The 17,896-nt window shown below is 38.2% G+C and overlaps 1 protein-coding gene across 1 annotated transcript; it reads left to right on the top strand.

The window, feature by feature from the left end:
* The first annotated feature begins 1,610 nt into the window (after window positions 1–1,610).
* On the top strand, window positions 1,611–13,716 carry LOC117326762. The gene is made up of 6 exons (XM_033883481.1): window positions 1,611–2,736; window positions 5,994–6,023; window positions 7,063–7,518; window positions 10,778–10,807; window positions 11,847–12,334; window positions 13,678–13,716. Exons 1-6 carry the CDS (start codon window positions 2,295–2,297, stop codon window positions 13,714–13,716), a joined length of 1,485 nt encoding a protein of 494 aa, XP_033739372.1. The 5' UTR covers window positions 1,611–2,294.
* Window positions 13,717–17,896: the final 4,180 nt, after the last annotated feature.

Here is a 17,896-nt window from a genome sequence, read left to right as displayed (position 1 = left end):
GTGACTGGATAGTCCTGTACCAGTAATGTGACTAGACAGTCCTGTACCAGTAATATGACAGGATAGTCTTGTACCAGTAATGTGACTGGATAGTCCTGAACCAGAAATGTGACTAGATAGTCCTGTACCAGTAATGTGACTGGATAGTCCTGTACCAGTAATATGACTAGATAGTCCTGTACCAGTAATGTGACTAGATAGTCCTGTACCAGTAATGTGACTTGATAGTCCTGTACCAGTAATGTGACTGGATAGTCCTGTACCATTAATGTGACTGGATAGTCCTGTACCAGTAATGTGAATTGATAGTCCTGTACCAGAAATGTGACTGGATAGTTCTGTACCAGTAATATGACTGGAAAGTCCTGTACCAGTAATGTGACTAGATAGTCCTGTACCAGTAATGTGATTGGATAGTCCTGTACTAGTTATGTGACTGTATAGTCCTGTACCAGTAATGTAACTTGAAAGTCCTGTACCAGTAATGTGACTGGATAGACCTATACCTATTATGTGACTTGATAGTCCAGTACCAGTAATGTGGCTGAATAGTCATATACCAGTAATGTGACTGGTTAGTCCTGTACCAGTAATGTGACTGGATAGTCCTGTACCAGTAATATGACTGCAAAGTCCTGTACCATTAATGTGACTGGTTAGTCCTGTACCAAGAACTCGACTGAATAGTCTTGTACCAGTAATGTGACTTGACAGTCATATACCATTACTGTGACTGGTTAATCCTGTACCAGTAATGTGACTAGATAGTCCTGTACCAGTAATGTGAATGGATAGTCCTGTACCTTATAATGTGACTGGATAACCCTGTACCAGTAATGTGACTGGAATATAGCTGGCTTAGGATAATGGAGATTATTTTTCCCTAATATTAAGTAATAATTAATTTGGTGAATCTTTTGTAGTGAAGGGTTTTCATGAAAACAAGTAAATACAAACGTACATGTATTGATAAGTTAGAAAACAATTGAATGTGATATTAAATTCTGCTAGACTAAGTGTAAACATGCAACATGTACTGGTGTATAACATTGTCAAAGTTTCCTTGTTTTGATAGAAGATAGTCTGGACAAGATCCATGCATTAGACATAAATATGTAATTGTATTTAATAATGTACAAAAGAATTTTCTTTGAACTCCGACATCAGTATTTTAATGTACAAGTATTTAATATGAATTTCTTATTTTACAGAAATCCATGCCAATCTACTGCCCTTGATAAGTGGGTATTGTTGACGTGCGAAAATGCAAACGATTCTTAATATTTGGGATCAGAAGTACCAACATAATTCAAAATATAGGATTAAACATCAGTGATTTATTGATCAGAGGATGCATGCTGACGTCAAATTTATCTCCTGTATAATTCAAATCAAATCTGTCTCAGTTTCATGTTCCACTTTAATACAGTACAGTACATGATCATTGTCTGGTGAAATAATTCTACCGTACCATTACTATGGGCTGGAGACTCAAAATTATACAAATGATAGGGCTGACCCCCCAGGGGGTCTGAGGGGCGGGGCCAAAAGGGTGTCAATTTGGCTCTATTAATATAAACGACTTCTCTGAAAACAGCCAAAGGGTATTGCTCCTATTTGTCAGATAGCATCACTATGGGTGGGGATTCAAATTGTACAAATGGTGGGGCTGAACTCTTGGGCCTAAGGGACGGGGCCAAAATTTGTCAATTTGGCTGAATTGATATTATAACGACATCTTCTCTGCAACTCAACAATGGATATCGCTCATATTTAACTGGTAGCACCGATATGGGTTAGGGATTCAAAATTGTACAAATCGCTGGGCTGACCCCTCATAGGTCTGAAGGGCTGGGTCAAAAGGAGTCAATATGGCTAAATTGATATAAACAACTTCTTCTCTGAAACCTAGCAATGGATATCTTTCATATTTGACTGGCAAGATCCCTATGGGGTAGGGATTCAAAATTGTACAAATAGTTGGGCTGACTCCCCCTGGGGCCTGAGGGGTTGGGCCAAAATTGGTCAATTTGGCTAAATTGATATAAACAACTTCTTCTCTGAAACCTAGCAATGTATATCTTTCATATTTGACTGGCAAAATCCCTATGGGGTAGGGATTCAAAATTGTACAAATGGTGGGGCTGACTCCCCCTGGGGCCTGAGGGGTTAGGCCAAAATTGGTCAATTTGGCTAAATTGATATAAACAACTTCTTCTCTAGTAGTATAAGTGATGAATATCATTCATATCTTATGAACTTATTATTTATATCCTACAGCTAAACAGGAAACCATGGCAATGGACATCAGCAATGTCACAACCAGGCAAGAAACCATGGCAGCCAGACAAGAAACCATGTTAGCTGGACAGGAAACCATAGCAACGGACATTAGTAATGTAACCAACAGACAAGAAGCCATGGCAGCCAGACAAGAAACCATGGCAGCCAAACAAGAAACCATGTTAGCTGGACAGGAAACCATAGCAACGGACATTAGTAATGTAACCAACAGACAAGAAGCCATGGCAGCCAGACAAGAAACCATGGCAGCCAGACAAGAAACCATGTTAGCTGGTCAGGAAACCATAGCAACGGACATTAGTAATGTAACCAACAGACAAGAAGCTATGGCAGCCAGACAAGAAACCATGGCAGCCAGACAAGAAACCATGTTAGCCGGACAGGAAACCATAGCAAGCAATTCAGAAATCATACAAGATAAGACTAGACAAGGTAAATCAATCCTTTTTACTGTTTAAAGTCAAAGTAAAAAATACTATATAATTTTTATGTCGCACATTTACGTCCAAATTTATATACCAAATATGACCTAATAAGGGCACAGGACGAGGTTAATTGACAGTGGGGGCGTCCTTATTAAGATTCATTATTCTGAAGTTTTATGAAATAGACTATACCTTATAGCCGAATGAAGATATCGATTCATTATCATTTATTAACTTAAACATCACTTGAATATTCCTGTAAACTTGTAAACAATGCTAGCTTTTCTTCAGAACAGAGAATGTGTGTTCCATGATATTTATGTTCAAATGGAACTCTTTTGTGTTCTATTTATATAGACACAGGTGATCATGATTTCCCAGATCATATCGGACATCGTTTTATTTCATCTTTGACCTAATAATTGATTTACAGTGTCTTTTACTAGCTTTCTGTTAAAGACATTTAGTTAATAACATAAAATTAAGTCTTTTACTTTATCTTCAATTAAAATGGTGAGTTATATTCATGTGTAGCAGACCAGGGTTTAATTGTAGATACTGTACATAGTTGTATGGTCGCCTTCTAGCTTCCGGCTAGGGGGAATTTCCCTTTTGCTCAGTCGGTACAGCGGCGGACCAGTAAGCCGAGGGTTGCGGGTTCGATCCCGGCTGGCTGCACACTGCTACTCCTTGAACTTTTACACATTAATATGTAATTTGTGTGTGTATTCAGCATTTAGTTTCGGGCGCATTTTTTACTGACACCTGTACTCATGTATGAATAGACAAAACATATGACGAAGACTTCTGTTCTATTGACTTAATTTGCTTTTTAAAAATGAGCACATAATGAAGCAAAACATTTCACATGGATTGTTACTTTTGAACACCATTTCAACAATCAGTCAAAAGATTAGGGCAAACACCCTTATTAGGTTATATACTGTATACATTCCTGGATTATATGACTTACGCCGTAGGTGTGTACATAGGCAATCACAAGCTATGAAGAGACAAAATCAGACTATTAGGGTTGGTCATTATATACTAATTCAATCCTGAGTTGTGGTCTGTCACTTGTTGTATAAAATAGGGACAACTATGTTAGTGGCGCTGTGTCAATGTATACTGCCAAAGTCAGTTAGTGTAAATATGTGATTCAGGGATATACTAGTGTTTGAAAATTATCGGTCTGCAAAGTAGAATTGAGAATTAAAAATTGAAAATGAAGATTAAAGTGAGAGTAAATTAGATTTGATAGATAATCCCAGTACCTAGTAATTTTATTGTGTAGATTTTCTTGTGTCCTCTATTTATAGGACATCAAAGAGACCTATATTGACTACTACCCCTATTGTAACACTTTAGATCTTGGGTCTTTCTGTTGGTGTCTCCTTGATACCTGTTAGAGATTTTTAACTGTATGAGTTACCTTTTGGCCATGGTTGTGTTCCTGTCCTGTACTTGGTGATAGGGTGACATTTTTAGCCCACCTTAATCATATGGTGGGATATTCAAATCGCCCTACGTCCATGGTCTGTGGTCTGTAGTCCGTCCGTTAATCTGTCTGTCCACTCAGTTTCCTCAACTTTTCTCAGTCATGCTTCAAGGTTTGTTGGTGAAAGTTGGTATGTAGCTTAGAAATGAGTAGCTACTAGATAAAGTTTGAGTTTCAGGGTTTTTGGGTCAAAGTCACTGCTACTATTTTTAGCGGGGGCCAGAAGAGATTTGTATCGCTTAAGCAATGCTCTCAGAATGCTTGTTGAAACCATGTAAGAGAAGATATGACTAAACTTTATTTAAATGGGATCTGAACTTAATCCATATTAATCCTGATTGTTATATAGCTCGAAAGGGTTAATTTGGAATTTTGAAAGATACAGATAATTAATATTCCTCTATCAATTTCTACCCAGGCCTCTGTTACCAGTCCTGTACCATTAATGCGACTGGACAGTCATGTACCATTAATGTGACTGGTTAGTCCTGTACCAGTAATGTGATTGGTTAGTCCTGTACCAGTAATGTGACTGGTTAGTCCTGTACCAGTAATGTGACTAGATAGTCCTGTACCAGTAATGTGACTGGATAGTCCTGTACCAGTAATGTGACTAGATAGTCCTGTACCAGTAATGTGACTGGATAGTCCTGTACCAGTAATGTGACTAGATAGTCCTGTACCAGTAATGTGACTGGATAGTCCTGTACCAGTAATGTGACTAGATAGTCCTGTACCAGTAATGTGACTTGATAGTCATGTACCAGTAATGTGTCTGGATAGTCCTGTACCAGTAATATGACTGGAAAGTCCTGTACCAGTAATGTGAATTGATAGTCCTGTACCAGTAATGTGACTGGATAGTCATGTACCAGTAATGTGTCTGGATAGTCCTGTACCAGTAATATGACTGGAAAGTCCTGTACCAGTAATGTGACTTGATAGTCCTGTACCAGTAATGTGATTGGATAGTCCTGTACTAGTTATGTGACTGTATAGTCCTGTACCAGTAATGTAACTTGAAAGTCCTGTACCAGTAATGTGACTGGATAGACCTATACCTATTATGTGACTTGATAGTCCAGTACCAGTAATGTGGCTGAATAGTCATATACCAGTAATGTGACTGGTTAGTCCTGTACCAGTAATGTGACTGGTTAGTCCTGTACCAGTAATATGACTGCAAAGTCCTGTACCATTAATGTGACTGGTTAGTCCTGTACCAAGAACTCGACTGAATAGTCTTGTACCAGTAATGTGACTTGACAGTCATATACCATTACTGTGACTGGTTAATCCTGTACCAGTAATGTGACTAGATAGTCCTGTACCAGTAATGTGAATGGATAGTCCTGTACCTTATAATGTGACTGGATAACCCTGTACCAGTAATGTGACTGGAATATAGCTGGCTTAGGATAATGGAGATTATTTTTCCCTAATATTAAGTAATAATTAATTTGGTGAATCTTTTGTAGTGAAGGGTTTTCATGAAAACAAGTAAATACAAACGTACATGTATTGATAAGTTAGAAAACAATTGAATGTGATATTAAATTCTGCTAGACTAAGTGTAAACATGCAACATGTACTGGTGTATAACATTGTCAAAGTTTCCTTGTTTTGATAGAAGATAGTCTGGACAAGATCCATGCATTAGACATAAATATGTAATTGTATTTAATAATGTACAAAAGAATTTTCTTTGAACTCCGACATCAGTATTTTAATGTACAAGTATTTAATATGAATTTCTTATTTTACAGAAATCCATGCCAATCTACTGCCCTTGATAAGTGGGTATTGTTGACGTGCGAAAATGCAAACGATTCTTAATATTTGGGATCAGAAGTACCAACATAATTCAAAATATAGGATTAAACATCAGTGATTTATTGATCAGAGGATGCATGCTGACGTCAAATTTATCTCCTGTATAATTCAAATCAAATCTGTCTCAGTTTCATGTTCCACTTTAATACAGTACAGTACATGATCATTGTCTGGTGAAATAATTCTACCGTACCATTACTATGGGCTGGAGACTCAAAATTATACAAATGATAGGGCTGACCCCCCAGGGGGTCTGAGGGGTGGGGTCAAAAGGGGTCAATTTGGCTCTATTTATATAAACGACTTCTTCTCTGAAAACAAGCAAAGGATATTGCTCCCATTTGCCAGGTAGCATCACTATGGGGTGGGGATTCAAATTGTACAAATGGTGGGGCTGAACTCTTGGGCCTGAGGGGCGGGGCCAAAATTTGTCAATTTTGCTGAATTGATTTAAACGACATCTTCTTTGCAACTCAACAATGGATATCGCTCATATTTGACTGGTAGCACCGATATGGGGAAGGGATTCAAATTGTACAAATGGCTGGGCTGACCCCTCACAGGTCTGAAGGGCGGGGTCAAAAGGAGTCAATATGGCTAAATTGATATAAACGACTTCTTCTCTGAAACCTAGCAATTGATATCTTTCAAATTTGACTGGCAAGATCCCTATGGGGTAGGGATTCAAAATTGTACAAATAGTTGGGCTGACTCCCCCTGGGGCCTGAGGGGTTGGGCCAAAATTGGTCAATTTGGCTAAATTGATATAAACAACTTCTTCTCTGAAACCTAGCAATGTATATCTTTCATATTTGACTGGCAAAATCCCTATGGGGTAGGGATTCAAAATTGTACAAATGGTGGGGCTGACTCCCCCTGGGGCCTGAGGGGTTAGGCCAAAATTGGTCAATTTGGCTAAATTGATATAAACAACTTCTTCTCTAGTAGTATAAGTGATGAATATCATTCATATCTTATGAACTTATTATTTATATCCTACAGCTAAACAGGAAACCATGGCAATGGACATCAGCAATGTCACAACCAGGCAAGAAACCATGGCAGCCAGACAAGAAACCATGTTAGCTGGACAGGAAACCATAGCAACGGACATTAGTAATGTAACCAACAGACAAGAAGCCATGGCAGCCAGACAAGAAACCATGGCAGCCAAACAAGAAACCATGTTAGCTGGACAGGAAACCATAGCAACGGACATTAGTAATGTAACCAACAGACAAGAAGCCATGGCAGCCAGACAAGAAACCATGGCAGCCAGACAAGAAACCATGTTAGCTGGTCAGGAAACCATAGCAACGGACATTAGTAATGTAACCAACAGACAAGAAGCTATGGCAGCCAGACAAGAAACCATGGCAGCCAGACAAGAAACCATGTTAGCCGGACAGGAAACCATAGCAAGCAATTCAGAAATCATACAAGATAAGACTAGACAAGGTAAATCAATCCTTTTTACTGTTTAAAGTCAAAGTAAAAAATACTATATAATTTTTATGTCGCACATTTACGTCCAAATTTATATACCAAATATGACCTAATAAGGGCACAGGACGAGGTTAATTGACAGTGGGGGCGTCCTTATTAAGATTCATTATTCTGAAGTTTTATGAAATAGACTATACCTTATAGCCGAATGAAGATATCGATTCATTATCATTTATTAACTTAAACATCACTTGAATATTCCTGTAAACTTGTAAACAATGCTAGCTTTTCTTCAGAACAGAGAATGTGTGTTCCATGATATTTATGTTCAAATGGAACTCTTTTGTGTTCTATTTATATAGACACAGGTGATCATGATTTCCCAGATCATATCGGACATCGTTTTATTTCATCTTTGACCTAATAATTGATTTACAGTGTCTTTTACTAGCTTTCTGTTAAAGACATTTAGTTAATAACATAAAATTAAGTCTTTTACTTTATCTTCAATTAAAATGGTGAGTTATATTCATGTGTAGCAGACCAGGGTTTAATTGTAGATACTGTACATAGTTGTATGGTCGCCTTCTAGCTTCCGGCTAGGGGGAATTTCCCTTTTGCTCAGTCGGTACAGCGGCGGACCAGTAAGCCGAGGGTTGCGGGTTCGATCCCGGCTGGCTGCACACTGCTACTCCTTGAACTTTTACACATTAATATGTAATTTGTGTGTGTATTCAGCATTTAGTTTCGGGCGCATTTTTTACTGACACCTGTACTCATGTATGAATAGACAAAACATATGACGAAGACTTCTGTTCTATTGACTTAATTTGCTTTTTAAAAATGAGCACATAATGAAGCAAAACATTGCACATGGATTGTTACTTTTGAACACCATTTCAACAATCAGTCAAAAGATTAGGGCAAACACCCTTATTAGGTTATATACTGTATACATTCCTGGGTTATATGACTTACGCCGTAGGTGTGTACATAGGCAATCACAAGCTATGAAGAGACAAAATCAGACTTTTAGGGTTGGTCATTATATACTAATTCAATCCTGGGTTGTGGTCTGTCACTTGTTGTATTTACAATAGGGACAACTATGTTAATGGCGCTGTGTCAATGTATACTGCCAAAGTCAGTTAGTGTAAATATGTGATTCAGGGATATACTAGTGTTTGAAAATTATCGGTCTGCAAAGTAGAATTGAGAATTAAAAATTGAAAATGAAGATTAAAGTGAGAGTAAATTAGATTTGATAGATAATCCCAGTACCTAGTAATTTTATTGTGTAGATTTTCTTGTGTCCTCTATTTATAGGACATCAAAGAGACCTATATTGACTACTACCCCTATTGTAACACTTTAGATCTTGGGTCTTTCTGTTGGTGTCTCCTTGATACCTGTTAGAGATTTTTAACTGTATGAGTTACCTTTTGGCCATGGTTGTGTTCCTGTCCTGTACTTGGTGATAGGGTGACATTTTTAGCCCACCTTAATCATATGGTGGGATATTCAAATCGCCCTACGTCCATGGTCTGTGGTCTGTAGTCCGTCCGTTAATCTGTCTGTCCACTCAGTTTCCTCAACTTTTCTCAGTCATGCTTCAAGGTTTGTTGGTGAAAGTTGGTATGTAGCTTAGAAATGAGTAGCTACTAGATAAAGTTTGAGTTTCAGGGTTTTTGGGTCAAAGTCACTGCTACTATTTTTAGCGGGGGCCAGAAGAGATTTGTATCGCTTAAGCAATGCTCTCAGAATGCTTGTTGAAACCATGTAAGAGAAGATATGACTAAACTTTATTTAAATGGGATCTGAACTTAATCCATATTAATCCTGATTGTTATATAGCTCGAAAGGGTTAATTTGGAATTTTGAAAGATACAGATAATTAATATTCCTCTATCAATTTCTACCCAGGCCTCTGTTACCAGTCCTGTACCATTAATGCGACTGGACAGTCATGTACCATTAATGTGACTGGTTAGTCCTGTACCAGTAATGTGACTGGTTAGTCCTGTACCAGTAATGTGACTGGTTAGTCCTGTACCAGTAATGTGACTGGATAGTCCTGTACCAGTAATGTGACTGGATAGTCCTGTACCAGTAATGTGACTAGATAGTCCTGTACCAGTAATGTGACTGGATAGTCCTGTACCAGTAATGTGACTAGATAGTCCTGTACCAGTAATGTGACTGGATAGTCCTGTACCAGTAATGTGACTAGATAGTCCTGTACCAGTAATGTGACTTGATAGTCATGTACCAGTAATGTGTCTGGATAGTCCTGTACCAGTAATATGACTGGAAAGTCCTGTACCAGTAATGTGAATTGATAGTCCTGTACCAGTAATGTGACTGGATAGTCATGTACCAGTAATGTGTCTGGATAGTCCTGTACCAGTAATATGACTGGAAAGTCCTGTACCAGTAATGTGACTTGATAGTCCTGTACCAGTAATGTGATTGGATAGTCCTGTACTAGTTATGTGACTGTATAGTCCTGTACCAGTAATGTAACTTGAAAGTCCTGTACCAGTAATGTGACTGGATAGACCTATACCTATTATGTGACTTGATAGTCCAGTACCAGTAATGTGGCTGAATAGTCATATACCAGTAATGTGACTGGTTAGTCCTGTACCAGTAATGTGACTGGTTAGTCCTGTACCAGTAATATGACTGCAAAGTCCTGTACCATTAATGTGACTGGTTAGTCCTGTACCAAGAACTCGACTGAATAGTCTTGTACCAGTAATGTGACTTGACAGTCATATACCATTACTGTGACTGGTTAATCCTGTACCAGTAATGTGACTAGATAGTCCTGTACCAGTAATGTGAATGGATAGTCCTGTACCTTATAATGTGACTGGATAACCCTGTACCAGTAATGTGACTGGAATATAGCTGGCTTAGGATAATGGAGATTATTTTTCCCTAATATTAAGTAATAATTAATTTGGTGAATCTTTTGTAGTGAAGGGTTTTCATGAAAACAAGTAAATACAAACGTACATGTATTGATAAGTTAGAAAACAATTGAATGTGATATTAAATTCTGCTAGACTAAGTGTAAACATGCAACATGTACTGGTGTATAACATTGTCAAAGTTTCCTTGTTTTGATAGAAGATAGTCTGGACAAGATCCATGCATTAGACATAAATATGTAATTGTATTTAATAATGTACAAAAGAATTTTCTTTGAACTCCGACATCAGTATTTTAATGTACAAGTATTTAATATGAATTTCTTATTTTACAGAAATCCATGCCAATCTACTGCCCTTGATAAGTGGGTATTGTTGACGTGCGAAAATGCAAACGATTCTTAATATTTGGGATCAGAAGTACCAACATAATTCAAAATATAGGATTAAACATCAGTGATTTATTGATCAGAGGATGCATGCTGACGTCAAATTTATCTCCTGTATAATTCAAATCAAATCTGTCTCAGTTTCATGTTCCACTTTAATACAGTACAGTACATGATCATTGTCTGGTGAAATAATTCTACCGTACCATTACTATGGGCTGGAGACTCAAAATTATACAAATGATAGGGCTGACCCCCCAGGGGGTCTGAGGGGTGGGGTCAAAAGGGGTCAATTTGGCTCTATTTATATAAACGACTTCTTCTCTGAAAACAAGCAAAGGATATTGCTCCCATTTGCCAGGTAGCATCACTATGGGGTGGGGATTCAAATTGTACAAATGGTGGGGCTGAACTCTTGGGCCTGAGGGGCGGGGCCAAAATTTGTCAATTTTGCTGAATTGATTTAAACGACATCTTCTTTGCAACTCAACAATGGATATCGCTCATATTTGACTGGTAGCACCGATATGGGGAAGGGATTCAAATTGTACAAATGGCTGGGCTGACCCCTCACAGGTCTGAAGGGCGGGGTCAAAAGGAGTCAATATGGCTAAATTGATATAAACGACTTCTTCTCTGAAACCTAGCAATTGATATCTTTCAAATTTGACTGGCAAGATCCCTATGGGGTAGGGATTCAAAATTGTACAAATAGTTGGGCTGACTCCCCCTGGGGCCTGAGGGGTTGGGCCAAAATTGGTCAATTTGGCTAAATTGATATAAACAACTTCTTCTCTGAAACCTAGCAATGTATATCTTTCATATTTGACTGGCAAAATCCCTATGGGGTAGGGATTCAAAATTGTACAAATGGTGGGGCTGACTCCCCCTGGGGCCTGAGGGGTTAGGCCAAAATTGGTCAATTTGGCTAAATTGATATAAACAACTTCTTCTCTAGTAGTATAAGTGATGAATATCATTCATATCTTATGAACTTATTATTTATATCCTACAGCTAAACAGGAAACCATGGCAATGGACATCAGCAATGTCACAACCAGGCAAGAAACCATGGCAGCCAGACAAGAAACCATGTTAGCTGGACAGGAAACCATAGCAACGGACATTAGTAATGTAACCAACAGACAAGAAGCCATGGCAGCCAGACAAGAAACCATGGCAGCCAAACAAGAAACCATGTTAGCTGGACAGGAAACCATAGCAACGGACATTAGTAATGTAACCAACAGACAAGAAGCCATGGCAGCCAGACAAGAAACCATGGCAGCCAGACAAGAAACCATGTTAGCTGGTCAGGAAACCATAGCAACGGACATTAGTAATGTAACCAACAGACAAGAAGCTATGGCAGCCAGACAAGAAACCATGGCAGCCAGACAAGAAACCATGTTAGCCGGACAGGAAACCATAGCAAGCAATTCAGAAATCATACAAGATAAGACTAGACAAGGTAAATCAATCCTTTTACTGTTTAAAGTCAAAGTAAAAAATACTATATAATTTTTATGTCGCACATTTACGTCCAAATTTATATACCAAATATGACCTAATAAGGGCACAGGACGAGGTTAATTGACAGTGGGGGCGTCCTTATTAAGATTCATTATTCTGAAGTTTTATGAAATAGACTATACCTTATAGCCGAATGAAGATATCGATTCATTATCATTTATTAACTTAAACATCACTTGAATATTCCTGTAAACTTGTAAACAATGCTAGCTTTTCTTCAGAACAGAGAATGTGTGTTCCATGATATTTATGTTCAAATAACTCGGAAATAGACCCCAAGGGAAACCCCCATTTAAACGACACGTTTACAGACAATAAGATTCGGCAAGCTTTCCCGTTAAAAAATTTGAAAACAAAAATTTAAATTTTTCCAAAAAGGGGATAGGTAGGAAGGGGGAAAAGTAGATAAGACAATTGTAGGTGCCTTACTTTTTGGGTGGGGGTTCCCCTTTTGTAGGGGAACCGGGGACCAGTACCGAGGGGTTTTCATCCCGGGGGGCCCCGCCCAAAACCCCCTTTGAATTTTTAACATAAATTAATTTTTTTTTATTTTTAATTTAGTTTTTTCGGGCGCATTTTTTGAAACTGACTATGTATGTGCCCTTTACAAGCTTCGTTTTAGACTTTTTGCTTTTTAAAAAGGCCATAAAGGGAAACCCTTTATTATGTGACTTATAGTCATACCAGTAATGTGGCGAAAGCCCTTACCAGTAATGTGACTGGTTAGCCCGTCCCAGAGTGAGGGTTCCCCTTCCCAGTAATATCTGAAAAGTCCTTACCATTAAGGGACTGGTTATTTCCTGTCCCAAAAACTCGCTGAAAGCTTGTACCAGAAAAGTGACTTGACAGTCATATCCTTTATGTGACGGGTTAATCCTGTCCCAGAAATGGACTAGATAGCCCTGTCCCAGTAAGGGAAAGGGTACCCTGACCTTATAAGGCTGGAAACCCGTACCAGTAATGTACTGGAATTAGCTGGCTTAGGAAATGGAGATTTTTTTCCAATATTAAAAATAATTAATTTGGTAAATCTTTTTGTAAGGGTTTTCATGAAAACAAGAAAAACAACGTACATGTTTTGATAATTGAAAAAAATTGAATGTGATTTAAAATTCTGCAAACTAAGTGTAACAGCAACTTACTGGTGTTAACTTTGTAAAAATTTTTCCCTTGTTTGATAAAAAGATAGTCTGGACGACCAGCATTAGACATAAATATGTAATTGTTTTTTAATAAGTACAAAAAAATTTTCTTTGAACTCCGACATCAGTTTTTTAATGTACAAGTTTTTAAATGAATTTTTTTTTTTACAGAAACCATCCAATTATGCCCTTGATAAGGGGGATTGTTGACGTGCAAAAAATGCAACGATTCTTAATATTTGGATCAGAAGTACCAACAAAATTCAAATAAGGTTTAACATCATGATTATTGATAAAGGGGATGCGCTGACGTAAAATTTTTTCCCGTATAATTCAAAAAAAAATCTGTCTCAGTTTCTTTCCCCTTTTAAAACATACATACTGATCATTGTCGGTGAAAAAATTTCCCACCGTACCATTACTATGGGGGAACTCAAAATTATACAAATTAGGGCTGACCCCCCGGGGGGTCTGAGGGGGGGGGGCAAAGGGGTAAATTTGGCTCTATTTATATAAAGCTTCTTCTCTAAAAACAGAAAAGGTATTGCCCCCCTTGCCAGGTAGCATCCTTGGGGGGGGGGATTAAATTTAAAAATGGGGGGGCTGAACTCTTGGGCCTGAGGGGGGGGCCCCAAATTTTGCAATTTTGCTAAAATTGATTTAACGACATCTTCTTGCAATCAAAAAGGGTATCGCTCTATTTGAGGGTACCCGAAGGGGGAAGGGTTTCAAATTGTACAATGGTGGCTGACCCCCAGTTGAAGGGCGGGGTCAAAAGGTAAATATGGCAAATTGATAAAACGACTTCTTTTTGAACCTAAAATTGATATCTTTAAAATTTTGCGGGCAAGCCCTATGGGGTAGGGTTTAAAAATTGTAAAAATATTTGGGGCTGACCCCCGGGGCCTGGGGGGTTGGGCCAAAAATTGGTCAATTTGGCTAAATTGATAAAAACAACTTCTTCTCTGAAACCTCAAGTTTATCTTTCATATTTGACGGGAAAAATCCTATGGGGTGGGTTTAAAAATTGTAAAAATGGGGGGCCCCTGACTCCCCTGGGGCCTGGGGGTTGGGCCCCAAATTTGGTAAATTTGTAAATTGATATAAACAATTTTCTCTAGAGTAAAGTGATGAATATCTTATATCTTATGAACTTATTATTTATATCCTCAGAAACGGGAAAACCTGGCATGGACTCAGAAAGGTCAAACCAGGCAAGAAACCAGGCACCGAAGAACCCATGTTAGCTGGACAGGAAACCATAGAAACGGACATTAGAAATTTAACAAACGACAAAAGCCTGGCCCCAACAAAAAACCATGGCAGCCAAAAGAACCAGTTAGCGGGAAGGGAAACCCATAGCAAGGGACTTGAATGAACCAACACAGAAGCCTGGCAGCCAGACAAAAACCAGGCACCAAAAAAGAAACCATGTTAGCTGGTCGGAAAACCTAGAAAACGGACATTAGAATGAAACCAAACGACAAAAATTTGGCCCGACAAAACCTGCACCAGACAAAAAACCATGTTCCGACGGAAACAAGCAAAATTTAAAAATCTACAAATAACGACAGGTAAATCAATCCTTTTTACTTTTTAAAGTCAAAGTAAAAAATACATAAAATTTTTTTTATGTCGCACATTTCGTCCAAATTTTAATCCCAAATTGCCTAAAAAGGGCAAGGGCGGGGTTTAAAATTGACAGGGGGGGCGTCCTTTTAAATTCATTATTCTAAATTTTTGAAATAGAATCCCTTAAGCCGAATGAAGATACGATTCATTATCATTATTATTAAAAACACTTAATATTCCTGTAAACTTGAAACAATGCAAATTTTCTTCAAAAGAGAATGTGTGTTCCTGATTTTTATGTTCAAAGGGGAACTCTTTTGTTTCTATTTTATAGACAAGGTGATCATGATTTCCCGTTTTAATGGGCATCGTTTATTTCATCTTTGCCCCAAAATTGATTTACGGTGTCTTTCTAGCTTTCTTTAAGCATTTATTAATAACAAAAATTTAAATCTTTTACTTTTTTTAAATTTAAAAAGGGTGATTTATTCATGGTAAAACCAGGGTTTAATTGTAGATAGTACATATTGTATGGTGCCTTCTATTTCCGGCTGGGGGAAAATTTCCCTTTTGCTCAGGGGTACAGCGGGGGACCAGTACCCGGGGTTTGCGGGTTCGACCCCGGGCGGGCTGCCCGTTTTATTTCCCTTAAAATTTTCACTTTAATATGTAATTTGTGTGTGTATTCAGCTTTTATTTTTTGGGCCATTTTTTACTGCACCTGTACTCAGTAAATAGAAAAAAATATACGAAGATTCGTTCTATTGACTTAATTTTGCTTTTTAAAAATGAGCCATAATAAAGCAAAACTTTCACAGGTTTTTTACTTTTGACACCATTTCAAAATCATTCAAAAGTTTAGGGAAAAACCCCTTTATTGGTTATTCTGTATCTTTCCCGGGATTATATGATTACGCCGTGGTGTGTACAAGGGAAATCACAACTTGAAGAGACAAAATCAGACTATTGGGGTTGGTCTTAAATTACAAATTCAATCCGATTGGGTCTGTCACTTGTTTTTAAAATAGGGCAACATGTTAGGGGCGCTGTGTCAAGATCTCCCAAAGTCTTTTTAGTTAAATATGTGATTCGGATTCGTGTTTAAAAATTTATCGGTCTGCAAAGTAGAATTGAGATTAAAAAATTAAAATGAGTTAAAATGAGGTAAATTAGTTTTGATAGATAACCCCATACCTAGAAATTTTTATTGTGAAATTTTTCTTGTGCCATTTATGGACTAAAAGAACCTATATTGACACTACCCTTTTGTACATTTTAGATTTTGGGTCTTTCTTTTGGTGTCCCCTTGTACCTTTTTAGAGTTTTTTAATTATGAGTTTACCTTTTTGGCCCCGGTTGTTTTCCCCTGTCCGTATTTGGGTGATAGGGTGATTTTTTTTACCCACCTTAATCAATGGGGGGTATTCAAAATCCCCCTAGCCTGTCTGTGGTCTGTAGCCCGTCCGTTAACTGTCTGTCCCTCGTTTCCTCAACTTTTCTCGTATGCTTCAAGGTTTTTTTGGTGAAATTTGGGTTGTAGTTTAGAAATGAGTAGTACTAAAAAAAGTTGAGTTTCAGGGTTTTTGGGCAAAACACTGCTACTTTTTTTAGCGGGGGCCAGAAGAGATTTGTATCGCTTAAACTGCTTCAGAATGCTTGTTGAAAACCTGTAAAAAAAGATTGCAAACTTTTTTTAAAAGGCTGAATTAACCAAATTTAAACCTATTTTTTAATCTCAAGGGTTTAATTTGGGAATTTTTAAAGATACAGTAAATTTAAAATTCCTCTATCAATTTTCTACCCCCCTGTTACCAGCCTGTCCCTCAATGCGACTGGAAGTCATGTACCATTATTGGGCTGGTTTTCCTGTCCATAAAATGATTGGGTTTGTCCTGTACCAGTAAGTGACTGGTTAGTCCTGTACCAGTATGGACTAGATAGTCCCGTCGTAATGTGCTGGATAGTCCTGTACCCGTAAAAGTGACTAATGTCCCGTACCCGTAATGTGATGGAAGCCTGTACCAGTAAAGGCTGATAGCCGTCCGTAAAGTATGGATGCCCCACCAGTAAAGTGACTAAAGCCTGTACCCGTAAGTGACTGATAGTCATTACCCGTAATTGTCGAAGTCCTGTACCATAATATGATGGAAAGTCTTACCCTAAAGTAATTTTAGTCCGTACAGTAATGTGACGTAGTCTTACCAGTAATGTGACTGGATAGTCCCTACCAGAATGTGAGGATGTTTTTACCATAAATTTCCAGATATTATTACCCGTAAATTTATGGATGGTCCTTTCCCCGTAATGTGACCCGGATAGTCCCCGTACCCGAATGTACTAGTTGTCCTGTACATTTAAAGTATGGATAGTCCTGTACTTAATGTGAGGGTATCCTGTACCCGCAATTGACTAGATTTTCATTCTGTATGTACGGATGTCCTGTATATAAGTGACGGAAGTCCTGTACTAGTAATTTACTGGATTCCGTATAGAAAGTGACTGAAGTCCAACCCGTAAAGTGAGGGTAGTCCGTACGAAATGTGACTGGAATCCCTGACCATAAAGTGCTGGAGCCTGACCCGTAAAGACCAAAGGTTCGTACCATAATGTGACGGGTGTCCTGTACCAGTAAAGTGACTGAATAGTCCCCTCCAGGGTTGTGACGAAAGTCCTGTACCAGAAAGTCAAATGTCCGTACAAAGTCTGGAAGTCCTGTACCCGTAATGGACAGGTCCTGTACCATAATGTACTGGATAGTCCTGTAAAACCCGTAATGTACTGGAAAACCCGTACGAGTATTGATGGTAGTCTTTACAGG

The sequence above is a fragment of the Pecten maximus genome, chromosome 5 (assembly GCF_902652985.1).
Source record: "Pecten maximus chromosome 5, xPecMax1.1, whole genome shotgun sequence".
NCBI classification, from domain to species: domain Eukaryota; kingdom Metazoa; phylum Mollusca; class Bivalvia; order Pectinida; family Pectinidae; genus Pecten; species Pecten maximus.
This window is presented reverse-complemented; position numbering and strand designations above follow the sequence as displayed.

Bases quoted from the DNA above. Each gene is read 5' to 3' on its own strand.
- LOC117326762 (XM_033883481.1), top strand. From the start codon at position 2,295: ATGGCAATGGACATCAGCAATGTCACAACCAGGCAAGAAACCATGGCA. The intron at 2,737-5,993 runs GTAAATCAATCC...CTTATTTTACAG, and splicing joins ACAAGATAAGACTAGACAAG to AAATCCATGCCAATCTACTG. The intron at 10,808-11,846 runs GTGGGTATTGTT...TATATCCTACAG, and splicing joins CAATCTACTGCCCTTGATAA to CTAAACAGGAAACCATGGCA.